Here is a 24,056-nt window from a genome sequence, read left to right on the forward strand (position 1 = left end):
GCCACGTCACTACAGTCACATGACTTCACGCTCGAGCCGGAAGAGAAGACAATGCTGAATAAAGTCGTAATTCTTGCTATTTTTGGACCAAACTGTATTTTCGATGCTTCAACACATTCTTACTGACCCACTGATGTCACATGGACTACTTTGATGATGTTTTTATTACCTTTCTGGACATGGAAATCGTAACTAGATTTTCAATGGAGTAGACAGAAAGCTCTCGGACTAAATCTAACGTTAAAACATCTTAAACTGTGTTCCGAAGATGAACGGATCTCTTCAGAGTTTAGAACGACATACGGGTAAGTCATTAATGACATTATTTTCAGTTTTGAGCAAACTATTCTTATTCAGTAGTCACGCTGTTCCCTTTGGGGGCGGAGGCGAAAACACAAGCTTATACAGAATGTAAATATACACACAGACAATGACGCCCCCCGCTTCACGCTAGAATCTCTGGAAAAATAAGCCGATTTCAACTGCAAAATGTACCCTTTTAAATATACTCAAACATGGAGAGGCTTCTTCGTGATCTCAACTAACAGATTCTGCAATAAAATGAAAATCACAAATTTTGAAGAAAAAACTTTGTTTCTCATTTTCTCGAAACTTGTGCTGCCGACTTGTGTCACTGGTTTCCGTGACGGGTAACATTTGCATGAAAAACGTGTTCCTGATACGTTTTTAGGTTATCTGTAATACAGTGATTATCGTGATATTATAGTTCTAGTAATTACCGTGATTACCGAATTTATAAAAAACTGAAGCTAAATATTTAAATATTTATATATAATAGTTTTTTTTTACCTTAAAATAACGTTTCCAAAAAAGTTTCAGTCGTTCATCCACTCGAAACAGGGTAAATGGCACTTTCACATTCGCTTTGCAGCCCTCTATTGGCCAAAACCGCACTAAAGAAGTTTCCAACCATAGGGTAGTGGTCCTGTAGTTCGAGTGAAAACAACAAAAACTTGCTTTATGGCAGACCTACAATCCAATCAGAGCTAGCTATGCTGCAGTATTTACGACAGTGGTAATGAACAATTACGCTTCTAACCTGTAGGGGGAGCAAAGAGCAATAAGTCTTTAGTGTTGCTTTAATATTGTAAAAATGTTATGTTTTTAAAATCGTTCTGAATCTGATATCTTACAAAAATTCCTTCACAAAAATGCAATTATTTCAGCATTTTGCTAAATAAGGAAATATTTTTGAAGAAAAATACCCAGATTTAAGAGTTTATAAGTAGATAATAAATGAAACGTCTGATGAAACCGTCTATACATATTTGGGAGAACTATCCCGAACTATGGTTATGTTTCATGCAAATTTTGAAGGTTATCAACAGTCACAAATGCTTTTACAGCTAATTTCTGCCCTGAGCAAGGACCCACAAATACATCGGCATTTACCTTTCCAAGAACTGTCCTAGGCCGGTTTGCCTCATCTAAAGAGCTATGTGAAAGGGGAACACCAAATGGTACTCTGTCCTCTTAAACAGCTGCTTTCATAATATACACTTATAGCTATGAATGAATGTTCTTGATATATCTCTTCATTCCAAGTTTATTTTTCAGCTGAGATTCCCAAGGCATCAGCCCTCTGTAATATAACAACCCGTGTGTTTAATGCGCCAAACAATCTGAGTTGTACTTTAACCTTGGACGTCATTGATGCAGAGGTAAGATATTAATGTTTCATACTAAACTTCCACACTTCTTTCACACAAACAGATAAAATATATTTTAACTAATTGTTTCTTTCAATCAAGATTTCTGGGGTTTCTGTGGAAAAAAAGAAGTCGTTAGCGTCCAGTGCTCAGATCCTTACATCCAGACCAGAACGTCTGACACCCAAAAACATCACAAATGCAGTGAATATAGCCAACATGTTGCTCTCTTCTGAAAACATATCAACGGTACTTATTTACACTTTTACACTTGCTGTCCCCACAGAGTGAGATTTTTAATGCATCAAACTCAAGTTTTTTAACTTGCATAATTATCATTTAAGGGCTCGAATTTGTTTAGATAGTTTCTCTGTGCGTTATTATAGTAAGACACTTTATACCTTACTTGTATATACACTGTAAAACAATTCTGTAGAAATTACAGTATTAATGGCAGCTGGTTGCCAGTAACTTACTGTAGATTTTACATTTATGTTATTTACTGGCAACAGTTTTTTCAAAGTTAAATGAACATGAAACATTTTCAGTCTTTATCTTCTACAGTAAGTTACTGGCAACGAGTTGCATGATTACAATGTACGGTATCTTTTTGATGTTCTTCCCGGTGGAAATCATTTGCATTTTGGTATTTTGCCTAATTTAGCAAGGTCCTGATAAAACAGATAAACTTCATTTGACTAATCCACAACAACAACACAACAAAACACTCAACAGCCTTTCCAGTTTTTCATTCTGCAAACATTCACTCAACCTTTGCAATAAATTCAGTTACAAATAAAGTTGATATAGGATTTTTAATTTCCCAAATAACCTTTCAGTCAATGTTTTTAATTTAGCCAGACAAGAAACCTTTAATACCGCACCCTTCCCCATCTATGCCAGCCATATTGTACTGTATATGCCAAGACAGATGTATGTACAACATTTGTTTAGGTTAATTTCCCTTAAGTCTAAACTCTGTGATGCTTTTAAAGCATTGCTCTGTTATGGTAATCCTGACCAGCCGAACAGAACAACATTGTGTCAACCAAACACTTACAGTATATAGGCTTTATATATGTCCACGTGTATGAGACAGTGTTTTACCCATCTTCCTTGTAGAACCAGAACAACAGGTTGTAACTTTAATCTCTTTGTTTGTTGTGTAGGATATTGCTGTGTCTACAGTAGCCACGGTCAGTCAGCTCCTGAGTGCCCGTCCTGAGAAATTCCCTGATGTCGACTGTAAAGCTCTTTCAAAGTATATGAAAATATTGCAATGCTAGAGTTGGGAATTGTAATCAGGCTCTTATTCCTAATGTGTGAAATACTGAAATAAATACCTCTACTCAATCGCACAGCTCAGACCATAGATATAAATATGCAAATAAGTACCACATTGACATATAAACAACAAAACTTGATTTTCACCACATGGGGACTTAAATACTGTGTCTGATTTTGTATTGTGTTTTTACAGACTAACACAGACTCTGCAGAATTTCTCACTGCGCGAGGAATCAAATAACTTGGTACAGTCAAATTTAGCAGTGCAGTCCTTTAAGGGGGGACAGGAGATTCATCAAGTGCAGTTAACCTTATTTAAAGGTAAGTACTGGACCAGCTTGACCAATCACAGTATTACGGGTTGTTTGGTAGGATGAGCTTCATATAGACCGGAAGTGCGTTTGCGTTGTGTTGCGATAATGTAAAATATTTGAAAAATATTTTTTATCAACCAAGCATTAAAACAGATTCTACAAAATCAAGACTTTTGGTAAAAGGGAAAAAATTAAAATTAAAAATTACATTAACATACATAGTAAGTGCCTGACTAAAACCATCTTAAAAAGGCATCCTGTTGTTAGCCTACATATCTTAAGCAGTACAAGTGTGAGTTTATAATACATTTTTCAGCAGTTGAGCTATTAAAACAGAGGTAATGTATATTTAGGGGTGAGTAAAAAAAAAATTAAATGTAAAATTTAAAAAAGTCTGCCTAATATCCAGCAATAGTAAAAATGTCAGCATTATAATCTTAATATGACTTCAGATTTACAATAAATCATTCTGTCTGTTTGCACAGGTGCATCATTATAAATATTTACATTTTGTCTCTATATATATATATATATATATATATATATATATATATGAACCTTAATTATCTACTTATTTTTGTAGCAACAGGCAATGATACCTTTATACCTGGCAATGATACCTTTATACCTGGCAGAATAAAACTGGATTCAAATATGATGCCTTTTCCAAAAGAGAAAGTTGACCTACAGATGAATATCACATTCAGTGAAGGTAAATCTATAGTTTTTTCTGTATATAATAAATTTTCCATATACAATATTATGCTGAAAGTTTTAAATTAAAGGATAATTCCGGTATTTAACACTTTGAGTCTCATTTCTGGTTTGTTTTGGATGAACTACAGTGATGGACACAGAAATTTTGACAATGGGTCGTGTCTTGAGTTTTTGACTCATTTAGAAGCGTCTCTTGACTGCTTTAGAATGGAAGTCAATGGCCATGCACAAACATGTCATTAAAACAACACTTAACGTTCATTTTCAAAACTGTGCTACTCACCGAGTGGTGCGTGGTGTTCGTTGATGATTAAAAACAAGTTGTGTAGCGAAATACAGTTTCTGTCGTGTTTTATTTGGCACATTGTAAAATTCCATTGACTTTTCTTGGAAGACTCATTGCTCGTTGATATATCACTCCGCCGCCGGGAAACAGAAAAGGGTCTGTTTATATGTGGTTGTAGTTTTTTCGCTCGGTTTCTCTCAGAAGAAATTTTTCCCATATTTGTAGGGCTGGACCAGAATATTCAAATATTTGTTACGTGGGTTGACATTCGATTTTCAGTTTTGAGATTCGAATATATATATAAATGTTTTACAGCGTTAATGCAGAGCTTTTGCCAAGCAGGAAGTGCGCTTCACGCCCCCGCACGATAGGTGCCGCAGAGAGACCAACATCCATAGCCAACAGCCATCAAACGCCACCAGTGGAAGAGATCGCCTCGAACGGAAAACGCGCTTCCTGCTTTGGCATTCATGCTTATAGTGTTGTAAATAACGTTCGGTTTCTTGCAAAAACGGATTGATTTGCTTCACAAGACTTCAATGTGTCACACGGCGTTATGGGGGATTACTGTTGTATTGGATATATATGCTTTAGCACTTAAAGTGTGCGGATCGGTTGACTTGCATGACGGAGCACTGGGGTTTCTGCAAAATATCTTCTTCATTGTTCTGCTGATGAAAAAAAAACATATTGGATGTGTAAGTGTTATAAATAAACTTGATTTTGAAAGTATGCTACCGTTTTATTACAGTTTGTTGAACTTCGTTCATTTATTTTCGTTCTTTTATTTAAATAGCCTACCCTTTACGTTGTCAGTAATTACTGTGCTGCTTATTTCTGATACGGGAATGTTTGTTTGTTAGAAAAATGTTAGGCTACGCTACCTTATTAAAAGTATTGCTCTTGTGTTTTGTTTCACTAATGCTGTTCTCGCAGGACGCGTGACAGGCACGCCGCTTCCGGCTTGCGCTGTTCTGTAGTATTTTTAAAGTTTATTAATTCTAAACGTGTCGCATGTCCATATTGCACTCCCTTAGGTCCGCAGCAACACATCCGCCACATAATAAAACTGTAGACAGACACACACACAGAGATTCCTGCCTTTATTAAAGAGAAAAATATGTTCAGACCTGCCAACCTTGGAAATTTTTTTTGAGTACAGTAGCATCGGCCGAAAGGACAGAACACGGGTTTTTAACATATAATTTAACACGTGCACATGCACGCACACACACCTTTTGGTAACTTTCAAGGTAACATGCTGCACATTGCACTCACTTTTTTCCCCATCCTGCCATAATCTGCTTTAAAAATAATTATAAATGTAAATAAAATCATGTTTAACTAAATTTGCCTTACATGGTGATTAATAACATTATTAATGTTAAATACTGTATTCTCCAAAGTTTAGCATGTCTGCACAAACACTGTTAAAAGTGATATTACTGTTAAATAGTGGGAGATGGTTAACCCACAAATGACATTCTGTTATCATTTACTCAACCTCATATTGTGTCTAACCTTCATGATTTCTTTCTTGAGTGAAACACACACAACACAAATTGAGAAAAACATTGTTGTTTTTCCCTGACTAGCAAAAAATACAATGAAGTGGGGACCAGACACTGTGGTTATCAACACTCTTTAAAATAACTTGTGTATCACACAATAAAGAAACTCATAAATGTTTGGATTGTCTGTTCTGTTATGTAAGCTATGACTGAATTACATGTTTTAAGTTAACTATATCTTTAAGTCAGTATTTTAGAGTTAACACTGCTTTACATTCAACCATAACTGTGACAGTAGTGCTGTTAACTGTGTCTGTCTGTAATTTATTGTAGCTTTGTTTACAGTGCAGTACAGTACGGCATAAGCACCTATCACGTGGGCGCTCGAGACACGAGATATTCTCCATTTATAAAACTTTATTTGATGTGGTTTGTATATGACGTTTTATTTTATTGACAATTATCAAGAGCGCGTTATTTCAGAACGCATTTAATCCGCTTCATTCGGATGTCAGGTGGATTTCCTTCACTGAGAGTGAACTTTACGTTTTTATTTGACTATAACTGGATGCTCTCCCCATGGTAAAATCATGGTACTTTTTCGTAAGCGCTCAATTATAAATGATGCTCATTTACAAATCAGAAGTAATGTTAGCGCATCTTGCGGTCAAGTGCACGTTATGAAACGGAGCCCGCGCGACAGTCGACTTCAAAGGATTAAGCTAATGCATTATTTCATTATTTGCACATCCACCCTGACCAGTTTACCTTAGCGGGTCAGACGTCTTGACTCTCCGTTGAAAAAGATGGTCAGAAACTGCGGGTGGAGGAAGGAGATCACGCTGGATTTTGTGATTCCATCGATAGCAGACTCTTGTTACTGATTGGCCATAAGACTTGTCAATCATCCCCACTTTCTATGTGGTGGATGAGCCCAGTGCTATGATTGGACATATTTTTCTTTTTTCTGTTACTTCTTTTGAGTACTTCGCGCGGCAAAGGGCGTCATCAGGTTTTTGCGTAGTTTAGAGTGACAAATCGTACCACCGTACTTTGAGGTCAAAATGAGTACCTGCTACGCAAAATGCGTACAGGTTGGCAGGTCTGTATGTTCAGCCCCTCCTTCCGAAGCTTCAAATATTCAATTTGATTTCTACTAGAGCTTCGAAGCTCAAAAAAATGTTATTAGGAACAGCCCTACATATTTGATGGCTTAGTGACCAGCTTTAGGTTTGAAGTTGTGCTCGATTGTGACTGTCTATACGCTAAACACCGAGCGTACTTGTATGGCAAAGTGATTGTTGCCATCAAGTGGTCGGGAGTGTGCTAACGCTTCAGACTCAAATATAGAGCGGAAGTATATACGCGGTTGTGAGGTATCTGAAAAAATAGTTCCACTATAGCAAATAACACGGATTGAAATCATACATTGCGCCAATATATTTGTTTTTAATCATCAACGAACACCACAAACCACTCGGTGAGTAGTACAGTTTTGAAAATGAACGTTAAGTGTTGTTTTAATGACATGTTTGTGCATGGTCATTGACTTCCATTCTGAAGCAGTCAAGAGACGCTTCTAAACGAGTCAAAAACTCAAGACACGACCCATTGTCAAAATTTCTGTGTCCATCACTGAAGTTCATCCAAAACAAACCAGAAATGAGACTCAAAGTGTTAAATACCGGAATTATCCTTTAAAGTAACCTGATAGAAAAATGATAGAAAAAGAAATTAAAATATAAATAATGTAATATAATAATTTTCAGTAAACGTTTCCCCTGCACCTTAGTATCACGGTAAGGAGATGTTCAAAAACATAATAGGGGCAAATGTCAATAACTGCAATAAAGAATCGCTCTGTTTCTCTCTTATCTCTTCTCTCTCTCTCTCTCTCTCTCTCTCTCTCTCTCTCTCTCTCTCTCTCTCTCTCTCTCTCTTTCTCTTTTCTCTCTCTCTGCTTAGGAATGAACAAAAGTGTTGGGTTTGTTCTCTATGATAGCGATCGTTTCTTTCCGTCACAAAACTTTACACCTTCTCTTAATACCAAGAGGAGAGTTTTCTCTGCTAACCTGTTCGAAAATGGATTTGACACCATTGAAGTTCAGTTTTCAGTCACACCATCGGTGAGAAATGTCTGTAGCCATATTATTCTGTCTTATTTTGTGTACCGTAATTCCTCAAATAAAGACTGGGGCCTTTATTTACCTAAACTGCCGAAGGTAACAGGCTTTTATTTAAAGCAGGCTTTTATTAGAGACATGCCTTTATTTCAAATTCCATTTGTTTAATAAATAGTTGTTTTAAATTAGCCATTAAATTAAAAGCGATAGTGTTCTAGTGGATAGAGATCATTCATTTTTTTCAAGGTTGTTGAAAAGTTCGTCACTAGCATTAAATGAGACCCATCCAATGTAGCTACTGCCATCTATTGGCAGCTGTGCATTATGATGAACTTGAATGCATTTAGGAGATAACACCGCGCTCACATTATCCAAACCATGCCCCAGTGCGATCGTCCCTCCTCCTTAAGGTCTCGTTATAGTCATGCGTAGGTCCTACGGCGTAACCGCAATGGCGTAGGATCCACGTCGGTTTTCATTTATACTTTTGCGTCGTCGTCCACGTCGACGTGCAAACACACGCGCAGACCGCTGGTAGGCAGTAACCACGCGTGTAACCACAGTAGCAGCGCGAACGTCAAAGAAGAAGCAGCTTAGCAAGTTAACCCACAAACGAAGAAGAAACAGCAACTTGTTGTGTATGATTTGAGAAGACCAGCAATGATGGGAGTAAATAAACAGCGACTTATGTTTCAGTTAAATCACTCCTCAACTTGGCTCATCTTTGTTTTCACCGTCACAAACGGAAATACCTATGACGCAGTTTTTTACCTGACGGGAGGGGTTCTGGTGGACCAATCACAGCGCTTGCGGTCCGCGTAGATCTGACGCACTGTTAAAATTTTTGCGAGGTGCACATCAGGCTATGCAGAGCTACGCACAGGTTACGGATAGCCTACGCACGACTATAGAACTTATAGAATGTTTTTACACCCGGCACTCATCTTTCCCCGGCCTTAATTTGAGACCGGCCTTTATTTGTCCGCAATGACCATGCCCCCTGCTACCATCAGAGGCCTGGTGTTTATTTGAATACCGGCTTTTATTTGAGGAATTACGGTATTTCTTTTTTTCTGTAGTTTGTATCTTAATAAAGAGACTGAAAAATAAAGCTGGTGGTGGCCTAAGACCTTTGCACAATGTATATATAGTATGTTCATAAGTTGTCACCGGGGCTGTACCCTTTCAAAAAAGTACACAGGGTGCATATTAATACCTCAAAAGCACTTATTGGTACCTCATGAGTTATGAATTAAAACATTGTTGACCTTTCAGCATGATCCCACGATGTCCCTCGAAGACTTTGCATGCGTGTTTTGGAATTACAGCGAAAACGACTGGAGTACAAAAGGCTGCATAAAAGAGAGTTTCTCGGGTCACGCACAGTGCACCTGTATACCTGATCGACCTGAAAATTATTCAAATAATTTTAATAATTTCAATAATTTCAATAATTTAAATATGAACTTTGCAGTCCTGATGGTAAGATACATTTATGGTCAAATAATTTATTAAGGTAAATATATGAAGAGTTTGGTTCGAAAATGCAATAAATCCATTTTGACTAATTTGGGTACAAACGTGTTTTCTATACCAAGAAAGTGACAAGATGAAAACCACTATTTTCTCTTTACAAACTTTCACATAGCATCTTTAGGTTATATAAAAAAATTGTTATCCATAATTAGATTTTTAAAGATTTATTTCAAAAACTGATTCTTTTTTCTCAAAATGCTATAAATCGATTGAATCAATATATAAATGTACATTCATCTTTGCCATGTTATATTCATTTAGTTAACTAGTGATATGCACTGATTAAAAAATAAACATTAATGGCATTAATCAAAACACTTACTTTGTCATATTTTGTCATATTTTTCGTAATATTTTAATACTGACCAGACAAAATGCTGATTTTGGCTGTAACATTTTTTTTAAATGCCGTTTATGACGTTTTGGAACCAAACTCTTCCTATATTCCTTTGATTATATGTCTTATTTTAGATAAAATGTTTAAAAATGTTGTCCTTTTGCAGTCTTTCAAAATAAACTACCAGTATTCAGAAGATTTAAACTTGATCAGCATTGCCGGCTGTTCTCTTTCTATATTGGGTCTTGCTGTCACAGCAGTTTACCAAATTGCAACCAGGTAAAAACAATCAAGATTTACACCGCTACTGGCAGTCAGGGTGATGTCATACTTATTTGTCTCCTGATGCATTTTTTCCCGTTTGACCTTTAGTTTTTATATATTCATAAACTCTTTACTACAGGAAGTCAAGGGGATGCAGCCCGACTCTGCTTTTGGTGAACATCTGCTTGAGCATGATGATTTTCTACCTTCTCTTCATCTTTGGCATAAACAACCCAGTCAAACATGCAAAAATGGCTAAAGATTCAAAAGAAAATTTTGTTCTTGTGTCAGATTACCATCAATACTCTGATGAGGGTCCTTGTACGGCATTTACAGCCTTGATTCATTACTTCTTGTTGGCCACATTCACTTGGAATACTCTGTATGGAATTAATGTGTTTCTCCTCTTCAAAACAACCACTGGAACACCTCCATGGTTTCCCAAGGTGTCCATAGCAGTTGGTTGGGGTAGGAAACTCAGAAAGTCTTATTGTTTAACCTACACTTTTAGTAAAAATTGTCTGTCAACTGTAACTGGGGCGGTACCCTTCAAAAAGATCCTAGGATGTACCATTTGTTACAGATTTGTATACATTTGGTACCACTGAGATACTATTATGAACTTTTACAGTAGGTACAACTGTGCACTTTTTAAATTTCGTTCACTTGTAGTTTAGCAATTATACTTAATGTATATTACTATTTAAATAATGTTTTTACTCTGCACATCGCCTGAGGAAATCCGAAGTTGTGTCGAGGGGAACCAAACTGACAGCCGCGACAGCGGAGAATGTCACGTGGGTATTGTAAAAAGCTTGCGTCTGACCTGCAGTGATATCATTCTGGCTTAGTGGGATGTCAGCCAGCAAGTCCTCTGATTCTGACCTTGTTCTTTTACTACTCAGAGTCTTAATCCAGGAGGGCATATTAAGTGTTCATTTGTATTTTCATTTTAACCGAGCAGCTATGGTAGCGCATTTCACATACAAACACACACATCCACGGACCACGCTGAGTTGACACTGACAGCAGCAAAAGCGACGCATGTGCTTTGTAACTTGTAAATTCAAGGGTGTATGGGTGTATCTGCTCTCGGTGGGACGAATTAGGAAGCGTGCATTGTGAAGGGCGCTCTGAAAAACGTCAGCGCAGCCAAAGGATTAAATTAAACCTCTGATTTAAACAGATGTGCAAATGAGCGTTCCGGTACGCTAAAAGCACGTTCTGGGCGCACAGAGAGGTGGTGGTACGCTCAAGAGCTATATTTGGAAGGGGTGGTACTGAGTACTGGCGAGTACCGGCCCACTTAAAGCACTGGTACAGCCCCAATGCTAGGGTTCATATTTTGACTATTTGTTTTTTGATAGTGTAGGCTAAATGTCCACTGTTAGCTAGTGTATCTGTAGAGTTGTGATGACAAGCATAAGAATCCTGGCTAAAAAGTGTCAGTAAAAAGTATAATGACATTGTTGAGTGCCTGTAAGGCCACGTAGACACCAAACGCAGGGCATTGAGTTACTCACTCTAGATTACTTGTGCGATTTAACTTCTTATTATGCTAATTTTTTGCTCGAGTTGAATATTTTCAACTTTGGCAAAGACGCATTTGAGGCGAAAAGCGTGTGTTTTCGCGGGAAATGCGCCACCAATATCGTGTCATTCGCATCGCGTCTTTGCACTGACTTTGTATGTAATCTACTCGCGCGAATCGTTAAATTTGTGTCTGGTGTAAACCCACAGTAAACCTATTCCTGTCTCAGGGTTTCCTGCCATCATTGTTGGTATCTCACTGGGTTCCACTTACACAGTTGAAGATCCTTTAGGTTATCGACAAGAAGAGTGGTAAGTACCAAATTTTGGGGATTTCATTGATTAAATGAAAAATAATGTTTGATTATTGATGCCACAGTATCTGATCACTAAATGCTTACAGTACTGATTATGTGAGTTCACTTGCCATACAGTTGCTGGTTGGCTTCCTTGGACCCCAAACAGAGTTTCAATATGAGGAAGCCAATGTTCTGGGGATTTCTGCTTCCCTTGTTTATCATGCTGATCTTCAACATGGCAATATTTCTGCATTTCTCTCAGAACATCTGCAAGACCGTCCCTAATTTAGTCCGGTACCTTTTATTTTAGACACATGGGGCGGTTTCCCGGACAGGGATTAGACTAGTCATAGACTAAAATAAATGTAAGAGCTGTCCAAACTGAAAATAACTTGCACTGACATATGTGACCAGTCATGGAAAGTAGTGACACAAGTCAGATCTGGGCCATTTTGAGTTATTCACAGATTCTAAAAGTGTAGTTTCTAAGCTTTTCAACGATGTGTAACACATGGAAATCTGAGAAGATTTGGAGAAGTTGTGGCCATTTGAATTTAGGAACTCAGAAATACTCAAACCGAGAAAATCCGGAAGAGAAGACAATGCTGAATAAAGTCGTAATTCCTGCTATTTTTGGACCAAAATGTATTTTAAATGCTTCAACACATTCTTACTGACCCACTGATGTCACATGGACTACTTTGATGATGTTTTTATTACCTTTCTGGACATGGAAACCGTACATAGTTTGTCAATGAAGGGGACAGAAACCTCTCGGACTAAATCTAACATTAATACATCTTAAACTGTGTTCTGAAGATGAACGGAGGTCTTCCGAGTTTAGAACGACATAAGGGTAAGTCATTAATGACATTATTTTCATTTTTGGGCGAACTATCCGCTATGGTTTTCTCTCACACACCCAGCACCACTGGGACTGGATGCCATGGTTCACACTTTTCCCCGATTGCTCTGCTCCCGGGAGTTCTTGAGAGGGTTCGTCGCAACAACGTTTGTTTGTTGCTGGTAGCCCCACTCTGGCCGAACCGAATATGGTTCTCGGACATGGTGTCCCTCCTCGACGGCTCACCTTGGGAAATACCCGTCAGGAAGGATCTTCTCTCTCTGGTGGGTGGCTCGATTCTTCACCCCCGCCCAGAGTTATGGAAACTGTGGTTCTGGCCGCTGAGGGGGCCAGGCTCATAGAATCTGGTCTCTCAGCTGAGGCTGTGGAGACCATTCTTCACTCCATTCTTCACTCCACGAGGAAGCTTTATGCCTTTAAATGGGGAGTTTTTACTTCCTGGTGCAGCAAGCACCTGCATTACCCTGTAAACTGCCAAATTGGTACAGTTTTGGAGTTTTTGCAGGAAAAGTTCACCGCAGGGTTATCTCCTTCTACGCTCAAGGTGTATGTGGCGGCCATCTCGGCCTACCATGTCCCTTTGGTCAGGCAGTCCCTTGGGAAAGACCCGCTGGTGATTCGCTTACTTCGTGGCACTCAGAGGCTGAGGCCTGTAGTCTGACCCAGGGTTCCAGCTTGGGACCTGGCCGTTGTGCTGGAGGGTCTGTCCATGGCTCCGTTTAAGCTCATTGAGACTGTTTCAGTCAAGTTTGTGGCACTTAAGACAGTACTTCTGTTGGCAGTCACATCTCTGAGGAGAGTGGGCGACCTTCAGGCCCTGTCGGTTTTCCCTATGTGCCTCGAATTTGCGCCAGGGATGGTTAAGGCTTTCTTGTACCCAAGGCCCGGCTATGTGCCTAAGGTACTGACTAATGTGCCACGGCCTGTCGTACTTCAGGCCCTCTGTCCTCCCCCATTTAGGGATAGGAATCAGGAAAAGCTTAACTTGGTGTGTCCAGTGCGAGCACTGGATGTCTATGTTCACAGATCTTCTTTGTGGAGGAGGTCTGAGCAACTATTTGTGTGTTTTGGGTCGCCCAAGAAAAGCCTTCCGGCGACCAAGCAGACACTCAGTAAGTGGATAGTTGAGGCTATCTCTCTGGCTTATGAGACCACTGGATGGCCTTCACCTGTCGCCGTCAGGGCTCATTCTACTCGGGGTATGGCAGCCTCCAAGGCCTTGTGGCTAGGGGCTTCAATGCAGGATGTCTGTGATGCGGCAGGCTGGTCCTCTCCGCTCACTTTCGTTCGGTTCTACGAGTTAGATGTTGGTGCTACGCCTGGAGCACAGGTGCTTATGTCTTAGCCGTGCACGTTTCTACACACAGACAGGTACTTGGTAGTATGGTGTTTTGGTACATCGTTCCCATAGCTTAGCTTTGGCGACGCAGCTCGAGTTCCCACGAAGGGGAACGTCTCAGCTTACGAATGTAACCATTGTTCCCCGAGAAGGGAACGAGACCTTGCGTCTCCCTGCCATACTCCCTGCATCACTGTCACGCCTTGCTTCGGCACAATCTAGCTGAAGTCGGCTTGCCGGGTGCTCTTTTTATAGCTTCCTGGTTACCACGTCACCCGCCTATGACGTGGCACTTGACCATTGGATTGATTTGACATAAGTGCTTCAGACGCAATCACGCAGAGGGCGTTCCCATAGCGTAGCTTCGGCGACGCAGCGTCTCGTTCCCTTCTCGGGGAACAATGGTTACATTCGTAACCTGAGACGTTTCCGTGACGGGTCACATATCTTAAAATACATCAGTGCCCTTTGTTTTGCCTCAAAATGCAAACAAGTAATGTTTTTAGTAAGGTATGTTTGTTAAAAATAGTTATATTTCCTAATTAAACTCAAGCTTAGTCTTGGCTTAAGCTGATCCCTGTTCGTGAAACCACCCCATACTCTTTGAAGTAATACATGAATGATAAATTAGCGTGAACAATCTTGTTTGTCCTGATAACACTTTTGTTGTCTAGTTTGCAGCAAACTCCTTTAAAGAAGAAGTTTCTGAGTAGTTTTTCTATGGCTGTGATGCTTGGTCTATCGTGGGTCACTGGTTACATTTTGCTTTTCACCCAAGACCCAATTCTTCAACTTATCCTGAGCATAGTTTTTTGTATGTGCAACACAACACAGGTTTGATTATGCAGTGTTTCAAAACCATTTTCCTTTTGTATCTCCACAGCCCCATTTATCAACACTAAACTGAAAATATGTAGCATTCAACTTATATTATACAGATTATTATTATAATAATTAAAGCGGGCAATGTTACAATTATTCGAATTTACAGTAAAAACAATACATGAGAACCAAATCACTGTAAAATCCTTGTTGCCCTGTTAGCCAGGCCATGCTGAAATATCTACAAACAATGAAGCAGAGGAAGCGGTACAAAATCAATACTCATGAGAGGGCTCCCTCAGCTGGTTTGGCGTTACATCAAGAAAGTTGAAATATTTGTAAATTTAAGTTGATTAAACTTAAAGTTTAAGTGCAACAAGGAATATTTACAGTGTAGTAATGCATATCACTTCTATTTAATTTTAATTTTAGCAATTTACATTTGCACTCAGCTTTTACTTTTTTCATAATCACAAAGCCTTGCAATTGTAAAATAAACTTTGTAAATTTAATCTGCAATGCTTCTATATTAATTTGATTTCTTTTTTATTTCCAAAGGGCATACAAATATTTATTTTATTTACTCTGAGATCCGTAATAAACTCAAATCCAGGTATTCTCAATGCCATGAATTCACCCAACATTGGCATTCACAGGAAAGTGTTCTTCCTATGGAAAGTTAATGGAGAAGAAAACATTGAAATCTACACACGCACTGATACTGACTTCACTGAGATGTCTCAGGTCATCACTGGTAATAACTGGATACATATGTAATGTATCATGTTAATATATCAAGTACAGTTTTTACTAAACACACACTGTAAAAGTGGATCTCTATTCTGTTTGTACATCAAGTTAGATAAAATTGTTGAGACTGCAAATCTTTTATAATACTGAACAGATTTTACAGATGTAGTGTTGATTTTATACAGTATTGCTGCTTTGTGACCATGACAAACAAATAAAAATGTGTCACATTTCATTATAGAGCTGAAGTAGATCATTGGAGGTTGTGCTGATCACATCATATCAGTATAAAGGCACAACATGAAGTGAATCTCTGTGAAAGACCTCCTTAAATGGATGCTGAGAAAGGGGGATAAAACTTGAATTATGGTCGATGCATGACAACATGGCAGATTGGTGTTATTATTTAAAAAATTCAGTTTGATTTTTATTTAGTTTTATATGACGTGATGTCAATATAGATGCGTGTCAATTTCTTAAAATTTGATGTTTTAATTGCATTACATCTTTTTTTAAATTCAGAAACTGATCATAGGCAACAATTTTCACGGTTAAAGTTGAATGAACTATTTAATATCACAATGAAAGTAATGTTCAGATTACAGACGATTATTTTTACAGTTATTATCACCAACATACATACCATGTAGTCCATATATTTAATAATTTTCTGTTTTTCTTTTCATCTCTCCTTTCAATACTAATACAGTATGTATTTTAAAGCTGCTTTTCAATAATGAAAAATTGTGAAAAGCGCTATAGAAACAAAACATACATTTATATGATATTGATTTCTAATTTTCTGAAGCTTGGTAACTGACTTTTCTCTTAGTAAAATAATATTGGATATAAAAAAACTACATTGTATAAAAATTCCTTGTTGCACTTAAAAGTTTAATCAACTTGTTATTAAAATTGTGGAGGAGTTGCTATAAATTACAAACAATAAAGTTGAAATAACTTAATTCAACTTAATTTTTTGTCGAATCCTGCCGGATCCTGTTGGTATTTAGATCTAGTTTAGCATGGCAGGTTCTGACAGTACATATGTTCTATGTGGGAAATGTGTGGTTGTAGTATTGGTTTATTCTGACCACGCATTTCCCGGGTCTCGTCATTTTTTCCCCGATCCCTTACTCGTGATTATTTTCCAGGTGTATGTAATTTACTTTGTCCCTATTTAGTGTCCGTGTGTTTACTGTTCTTTGCACGTTCGTCTTGTCTCTTGCCTTGTTTCATGCCCTGTCGGTTCCTGTGACTTTTTGATGTTTCATAGTCGTGATCTGTTTTATCTGTTGAAAAGTTTATTGTTAGTTTTTGTCAAGTTTAGTATTAGTTTAGTGTCTTGTTGCCCTTGTCTTGTTTTGCCCCCTCGTGGGTTTTGTTTTTCTTTTTATCCCTGTGTTTTTAATAAATTCCTTTTGTAGTTTACGTCCGCATCTGGGTTCGTGTTTTGTGTTCCCCGATTCCTGACAGAACGAACGTGCCAGAAAAGAACCGAGCGGACATGTACACCAGTACTCGCCTGGTGAGACGGGGAAAGGGTTCCCGTCCCGCATACGAGTCGGGTTACGAGTTTTATGACCCGCTCGTATGCGAACCCGAAGTTAACGCCAGGTGGAACCCGACCCGAACCGCCGAACCCCATCGACTCCAGTCCATCCGAGAGGGAGGAACCATTGGGATGTGGAGGTTCGGCGATCCTGATATCTCTCCTCCGGCTCCAGAGAGCCGCTCCCCACCTCTGTCCCTTCGAGGGAAGCGTGAGAGGAGGATCTCCTGGGAGTCTTCCTCTGGGGGATCCTCCTCCGACTTAAGAGCACCACCACATCCTCTATCTGCTCCGCGACCCCGAAGGAAGAACAGTAGGATGGGGAATCTGGTTCAGCCGCCAGAGCGCCCAGAGCCGCCGACGCGGCCGCCAGAGCGCCCAGAGCCGCCGACGCGGCCGCCAGAGCGCACAATGCCATCGACCAGGCCGCCAGAGCGCACAGAGGCGTGGACTCAGACGTCAGCGCAACCCCAGCCGTGGACTCAGACGTCAGCGCAACCCCAGCCGTGTACTCAGACGTCAGCGCAACCCCAGCCGTGGGCGCAGCCAGCGCAACCCCAGCCGTGGGCGCAGCCAGCGCAACCCCAGCCGTGGGCGCAGCCAGCGCAACCCCAGCCGTGGGCGCAGCCAGCGCAACCCCAGCCGTGTGTGCAGCCCTATGATCCTGTTTCCCCTGCCTTTTCCTGCCATACTCTTCCTAGCTCTTCCGCAAGACCTCCCCGGACTTCCCCTGTTTCATCCAGAAATCCTAGGACTCAAACAAAGTTTATCCGGACTCATTTCCCACCCTCCCACCCTGGACCACCCCCTTTGAACTTTTGTGTTCCCCCACCCCCCTCCCTTGTTTATTATTTTTATTGTCTCACCCCAATCCCACTGTTGTTATTGCCTGTTTGCCCTTGTTAGTCTTTGTTATGTTTTCATGGATCATGTCTTGTATGCAGTCTGTCTTGTCCCATGTTTAGTGTTCCCCCTTGATGGCGTCTAGTAGCCGCCTTTTGAGGGGGGCGTACTGTCAGAATCCTGCCGGATCCTGTTGGTATTTAGATCTAGTTTAGCATGGCAGGGTTCTGACAGTACATATGTTCTATGTGGGAAATGTGTGGTTGTAGTATTGGTTTATTCTGACCACGCATTTCCCGGGTCTCGTCACTTTTTCCCCGATCCCTTACTCGTGATTATTTTCCAGGTGTATGTAATTTACTTTGTCCCTATTTAGTGTCCGTGTGTTTGCTGTTCTTTGCACGTTCGTCTTGTCTCTTGCCTTGTTTCATGCCCTGTCGGTTCCTGTGACTTTTTGATGTTTCATAGTCGTGATCTGTTTTATCTGTTGAAAAGTTTATTGTTAGTTTTTGTCAAGTTTAGTATTAGTTTAGTGTCTTGTTGCCCTTGTCTTGTTTTGCCCCCTCGTGGGTTTTGTTTTTCTGTTTATCCCTGTGTTTTTAATAAATTCCTTTTGTAGTTTACGTCCGCATCTGGGTTCGTGTTTTGTGTTCCCCGATTCCTGACAATTTTTATCATTTAAAATTTTATTAATTTTCAGTTGCAAAGTTGCCAACAAAAGGTCTGCGTAATATAACCCGACGAATGGCCAATCAAAACTATCCCAAAAATAGCCCAATGTCCTTACACCAAATACCAAGACTCAGAAATGCCACTACCATACCTAAAATTTATGGAAAACACACATTTTCTTCTTACAGTATAATTAATATTATATTATTATATAATATATTACGAACACTGATTTTATAAATAATATCATCATGCTTTAAGATCAACAAAAAATGCGTCCACCTTTAACCTGCTGACAAAACACAACAGTTTAAAAGTGGCCCAGTTCTGTGTGAAAACTGTGGACTTGGCAACACTGCTATATTGTTAAAGCAATAACTTTTAAAGGCTTCTGCAAATAACTCAGCCTAATGCTGTTTTGCATGTTGGAAAATTATTAAGTAGTATTTTTGTTATTTTTAACATACTTTCAATCAAAATTTTAATATTTTTAATATCGTTTTAAGCTACATTCAGATGTATCCCAAATGAATAAATGTAAAAATAAAATGGCATATTAAATAATTAAGACTTTTTTGTCATATTTTGTAAGTTTTACTAATGGGTAATAAATGGCCGCATAAGCATTGTGTCCAATTGTTCATAATTCATTGAACTGAGATCTTGCCCATTTACTGTTGTAATGTTGATGGTAATGACTGCCATGATGGAAATCTTTTTAATTGTTTTTAATAACTGACTGTAAGAATGAATGTACTGGTTAATATGGCAAGACAATGGCTTTTGAACTACTGCTTCTGAATCCAGTCAGGGATTCTTTATATCCACCAGGAGGAGCCATTTACAAGAAAATACACGTATGATACGTCTAGTGTAGAAGATAGGCCTTCACTGATCAGCCACAAAAACTAAAACCACCATGTACGTCCTCCTTGTGCTGCCAAAACAGCTCTGGGCTGCGTTCTCCGAAACTACCTTAACGCTACGTCGTTCAAGTTGTACCTTAAGCTGTACCTTATCGCTAATACGTGTTTCCCGAAACGTTCTTAGTTACGTATCACTTCTGTAAGCAGTGTTGGGTGTAACTAGTTACAAAGTAACTAGTTACTGTAATAATATTACTTTTTTCAGTAACTAGTAGTGTAAGGCATTACCCGTCTGAAAATGGTAATATTATTACAGTTTTCCCGAGCTAGTTACTTAAGTTACATTCGCCAGTAGCACCTTCATCACACAAGGCACAAAACACAGAGAACAAAAGGGAAGGGGAGGAGGGCATGAATGGAACAGTAATTGGTCTAAGTTTGGCACGAGGTATCATTTACCATCACCGATTGGTCGACACCCGGCAGCCAGCAGCACAGAGCGGCAGCGGCACACTCAAAGACAGATCGGGTAAATGGAAGCGTCAACAACGGCAAGCTCTTTTTCAGAGGAAGGTTCCCAGCAACAGAAAGCTATAGTTTCGACGGGTGGAGATTCAGTCATATTTTATTATGTTCAACGGAAGGAAAATAACTTGACGGTGAAGTGCACACTCTTTAATGTTTCTCCGAACGCTGTGCCCTACGTCCGGTAGCGGGTAAGGAAGCCAGCATTTTCTTGGCCGTGGCTTGCCCAAATAAACATTCTTGTCCAGAAAAAAATGTAACTAGTAATATAACTAGTAATATAACTAGTTACTTTCTCCAGGGAGTAATAAAGTAAAGTAAGGCATTACTATTTTTGAGAGTAATATGTAATACGTAATATATTACTTTTTTGAGTAACTAGCCCCAACACTGTCTGTAAGTCATACGTTTGTAAGGTTGGTCTGGAGCACTCTTAGCTATACCTTATCCCACATGACTCCACTAGGGGCCATCACTTTTATAAAAGCTTACATTGCAGTCTATATAACTAATATTTGTAAAAATAAAAAAACAGTTGCAATACACTGTCACGGTGATCCGTGTCATGTTTTGTGTCTGTTCCATATTGTCATCACCTGGACACTTGTTAATTATCACCTCATTCATTCCACCTGTGTGTCATTAGTCTTTGTGTATTTATACTGCTGTCTGTGTCACACTTGTCGCCGGAAGATTGTCATTGCTACCCTGTCTGTTTCTCATGTCATATTTTGGATGTTCCTGTGTTTCTTACCTGTTTATACTCCTCGTGTTTTGGTTCCCATTTTATTATTAAATGTTATTTATTTTGAACTCTGCATTTGCGTCCTGACTCTCCATCCGTGTCATGACAGAATCTTCCGGGCAGCATTGGACGCAGCGAGTTTGCGGAGGGCGGCTCCCCAAGAATTTCGTCGAGGGGGAGTAGTGACATCGGGGTTCGTACTCCATCAGCCCCAATGTCTCTTGGGGACCACCATGAGCGATCGCTCGCTCCTGCGGGCCTGCGGGAGGAGGATCGGCCCAGGCGGTTCCCCAACGGTTGAGTCGTCATCGATGGTTCCTCGGAGGTCCACCGTCCTGCTCGTCAGGGGATCCGGAACGGACCACGGCCGATTATTTCCCCGTGGTGGTCATCAAGTGAGGGTCTCCGTTCCGCGAGGGGATGGGATGTGACTTCCGGGGGCATCTGATCTTCGACGGTTCCCAGGAGGTGGGTAATTTGTCTGCCTCAGTTCTCGGAGCGATCGCTCCGGTTTTCCTGGCGCATTCTGGCGGCTGCCGGCTTCGCCAGTGTCCCCAAGCCCTCCATCCCTCCCCTGGACCCACCCTACCAGACTTTGTTTGTTTTTTGTAATGAGTGTCTGGCAGGGACGTGCACAGGAATTTTTAGGGGCAGTTGCTCTGTCCTAAAAAAAGGGCACCCCCACCCCCGAAAAAAAAACTTACGGCCTATATGAAGGACTGAGAATAACAGGGTCTTTATTAAAATCACCAAACATGTTTGCCTAATGTCAACCAAAAAAATAGTAGCCTAGGCTGCTTGTCTGCAAGCTATGATAGCTAGCTGCTATCTGTCTGATTATTTAGGCTAACATGGCAAACTCAGCCTGGATTTATGAAGATTTTAACAGAGGTGGAAAGAGTATCCAATAACTTTACTTAAGTAAAAGTACAAGTGAGTAAAGAAATAATTACTCAAGTAGAAGTAAAAAGTATGCAATGAAAATAATACTCAAGTAGCGAGTTACTAGTTAGTGATGAAAAAATAAATCTAGATACATACATGCACGCGCACACCCACCCACAATACAGTGCCCTCCATAAGTATCAGAACAGTAAAGACAACATTTTTCTTTTTGCTGTGGAGACCAGATATTGGTAAGATAAATATCAGTATGTCAGAAGTTTAGAATGTCACATTTTATTAATCTTTGTTTATGTTTCAACACATACATGCTTTAACATCAAAGAACAACAGCATTAAATGCACACAAGTGAATCAAACTGATCCTACACATTTTATGCTTTTCATGTGTAAACAATCAGGACACAGCTCAGTGCCCATTAAACAAAAATAATGTGACAGATTCTGTACTTTTCTATAATGTTTATATTTGAATGTTTAGACATTTCTTGACTCCACAGCAAACAGAAGAATACTTATGAAGGGCACTTATACATTATGAGTAAAACTGCAACATACACAAACAGTACAGAAAAAAGAATACAAACACAGAATAGACAAGCATTACAAATTAACTCTAGTCTCAATGTTGATGTAGCTTATAGCTGAAATATCAGACAAGTAAACTGACAAAGAGTTTTGCATTCATTATGTATAAAGTTAGAATCTCCTAAGATGGTCTGAGGACATTGACAGTTTACACTTACATGATACAAACTGATTTTAGACAAAACTCATGTTTTCTTATGTTGTCATGTCACGTGTATTTTGTGAGAATAACTTACATCAGTACAGTATACAGCGAATCAGACGTCAATCATCGATGGATTTTCTTCAGTCTGTGCTACAATGCTTCTGGACTTCTGGAGGCTGCGCGACGAACAGGTCACGCGTATGTAATGGCGGGTACATGTGTGAAGTTTTGCTTTTAGTTAAAGATTGGTAAATTCATATCCACGTCACCCAAAACTGTTTATATTCTGCGTGTTTCTACATAGGCTACGAGTAAAACAGCATCAGACGATTCCGTGTTTTCAGCGATCTGAACAATTCATTCAAACTGATTCGCGAACCAATTCAAAACGTTTGGCCCATTTGCTTTGTAAAGAATCGATTCAAAAGACTCATTTATTTGCAACACTTTTAAGGAATCGACTCAAACGAGTCATTAATTCGCGAATGCCTCAGAAACACGAGACAGCAATTTAAAAATAAAATATAAATTTCGTAATTAATTAAAATACAGTAACGAAGGAACGCTGCACAATGTAAACGAAGTAAAAGTAAAATTTCTTCCACCTCAGAAGGGCAACTTGAGTCGAGAAGGGCAAATGGGCAGTTGCCCGGGCAACCTGAGCAACCCCCCTGTGCACGTCCCTGGTGTCTGGTAGCCACTCCTAGAGGGAGGGGTAATGTCATGGTGATCCGTGTCATGTTTTGTGTCTGTTCCATATTGTCATCACCTGGACATTGTTAATTATCACCTCATTCATTCCACCTGTGTGTCATTAGTCTTTGTGTATTTATACTGCTGTCTGTGTCACACTTGTCGCCGGAAGATTGTCAATACTACCCTGTCTGTTCCCTGTATTGGATGTTCCTGTGTTGCTGTGTTACTCCTCGTGTTTTTGTTCCAGTTTTATCATTAAATGTTATTTATTTTCGAACTCTGCATTTGCATCCTCACTTCACGTTCCGTGTCATGACATACACTCCGTGTTTAATTAGGCAAATGTTTTAATATTTAAAGAATAAAACATTCACATAATTAGACATCATTGCATTGATGGTTTTTAGATTTTTTATTATGTTTTCCAAAGGGACATCAGCTGCGAACTATTAAATGCTACAGGCTTAAGAAACTATTTAAAAAATATTAATTGGGTGTTGGAGTTGGTAAAACTATGGCAGCTATACAGCCAATCCTACTATTTCATTTGTGCATTTCATATCCGTTAAATCTTAGTATTTTAGCTGCATAAATAAATAGGGTAAAAAAAAACTAATTATGATTATTAATGTTAATTCGACTTTGCATCGAATTTTTTTGACGTTTTATAACTTTGAGGCAACTGCATGCCATATTCTTTATAAACATTCAAAATAATCTGCTCCACTTGATTACGGCTTGTATAGTCTCCTAAGGTCAACAAAATTTCCACATTAAACTAATCAAGCTAAAATCTAAAGCAATCATACTATATATTTATAAAGGCTATTATATAATATATATTTTTATATGTTATATTTGAAGTAGACAG

General features: G+C 39.3%; 2 protein-coding genes and 1 long non-coding RNA gene across 3 annotated transcripts; all 3 read left to right on the top strand.

Moving 5' to 3' along the window:
- The first annotated feature begins 268 nt into the window (after window positions 1-268).
- Window positions 269-8,187, top strand: LOC141281594 (adhesion G-protein coupled receptor G7-like). Its single transcript, XM_073813484.1, has 9 exons — window positions 269-305; window positions 1,368-1,481; window positions 1,579-1,682; window positions 1,773-1,919; window positions 2,840-2,931; window positions 3,151-3,278; window positions 3,855-3,983; window positions 7,751-7,911; window positions 8,155-8,187. The coding sequence occupies exons 1-9, from the start codon at window positions 269-271 to the stop codon at window positions 8,185-8,187; spliced, it is 945 nt and encodes a 314-aa protein (XP_073669585.1).
- A 1,081-nt stretch (window positions 8,188-9,268) lies between these two features.
- On the top strand, window positions 9,269-10,290 carry LOC135741263 (uncharacterized). The gene is made up of 3 exons (XR_010529404.1): window positions 9,269-9,390; window positions 9,948-10,060; window positions 10,185-10,290. It is a non-coding gene; the product is annotated as an uncharacterized lncRNA (long non-coding RNA).
- A 1,356-nt stretch (window positions 10,291-11,646) lies between these two features.
- Window positions 11,647-16,030, top strand: LOC135741235 (adhesion G-protein coupled receptor G7-like). The gene is made up of 5 exons (XM_065259892.1): window positions 11,647-11,887; window positions 12,010-12,168; window positions 14,753-14,912; window positions 15,459-15,654; window positions 15,892-16,030. The coding sequence occupies exons 2-5, from the start codon at window positions 12,050-12,052 to the stop codon at window positions 15,900-15,902; spliced, it is 486 nt and encodes a 161-aa protein (XP_065115964.1). The 5' UTR covers window positions 11,647-11,887; window positions 12,010-12,049; the 3' UTR covers window positions 15,903-16,030.
- The last annotated feature ends 8,026 nt before the right edge of the window (window positions 16,031-24,056 follow it).

This window comes from Paramisgurnus dabryanus, chromosome 24 (assembly GCF_030506205.2).
Source record: "Paramisgurnus dabryanus chromosome 24, PD_genome_1.1, whole genome shotgun sequence".
Classification (NCBI taxonomy): domain Eukaryota; kingdom Metazoa; phylum Chordata; class Actinopteri; order Cypriniformes; family Cobitidae; genus Paramisgurnus; species Paramisgurnus dabryanus.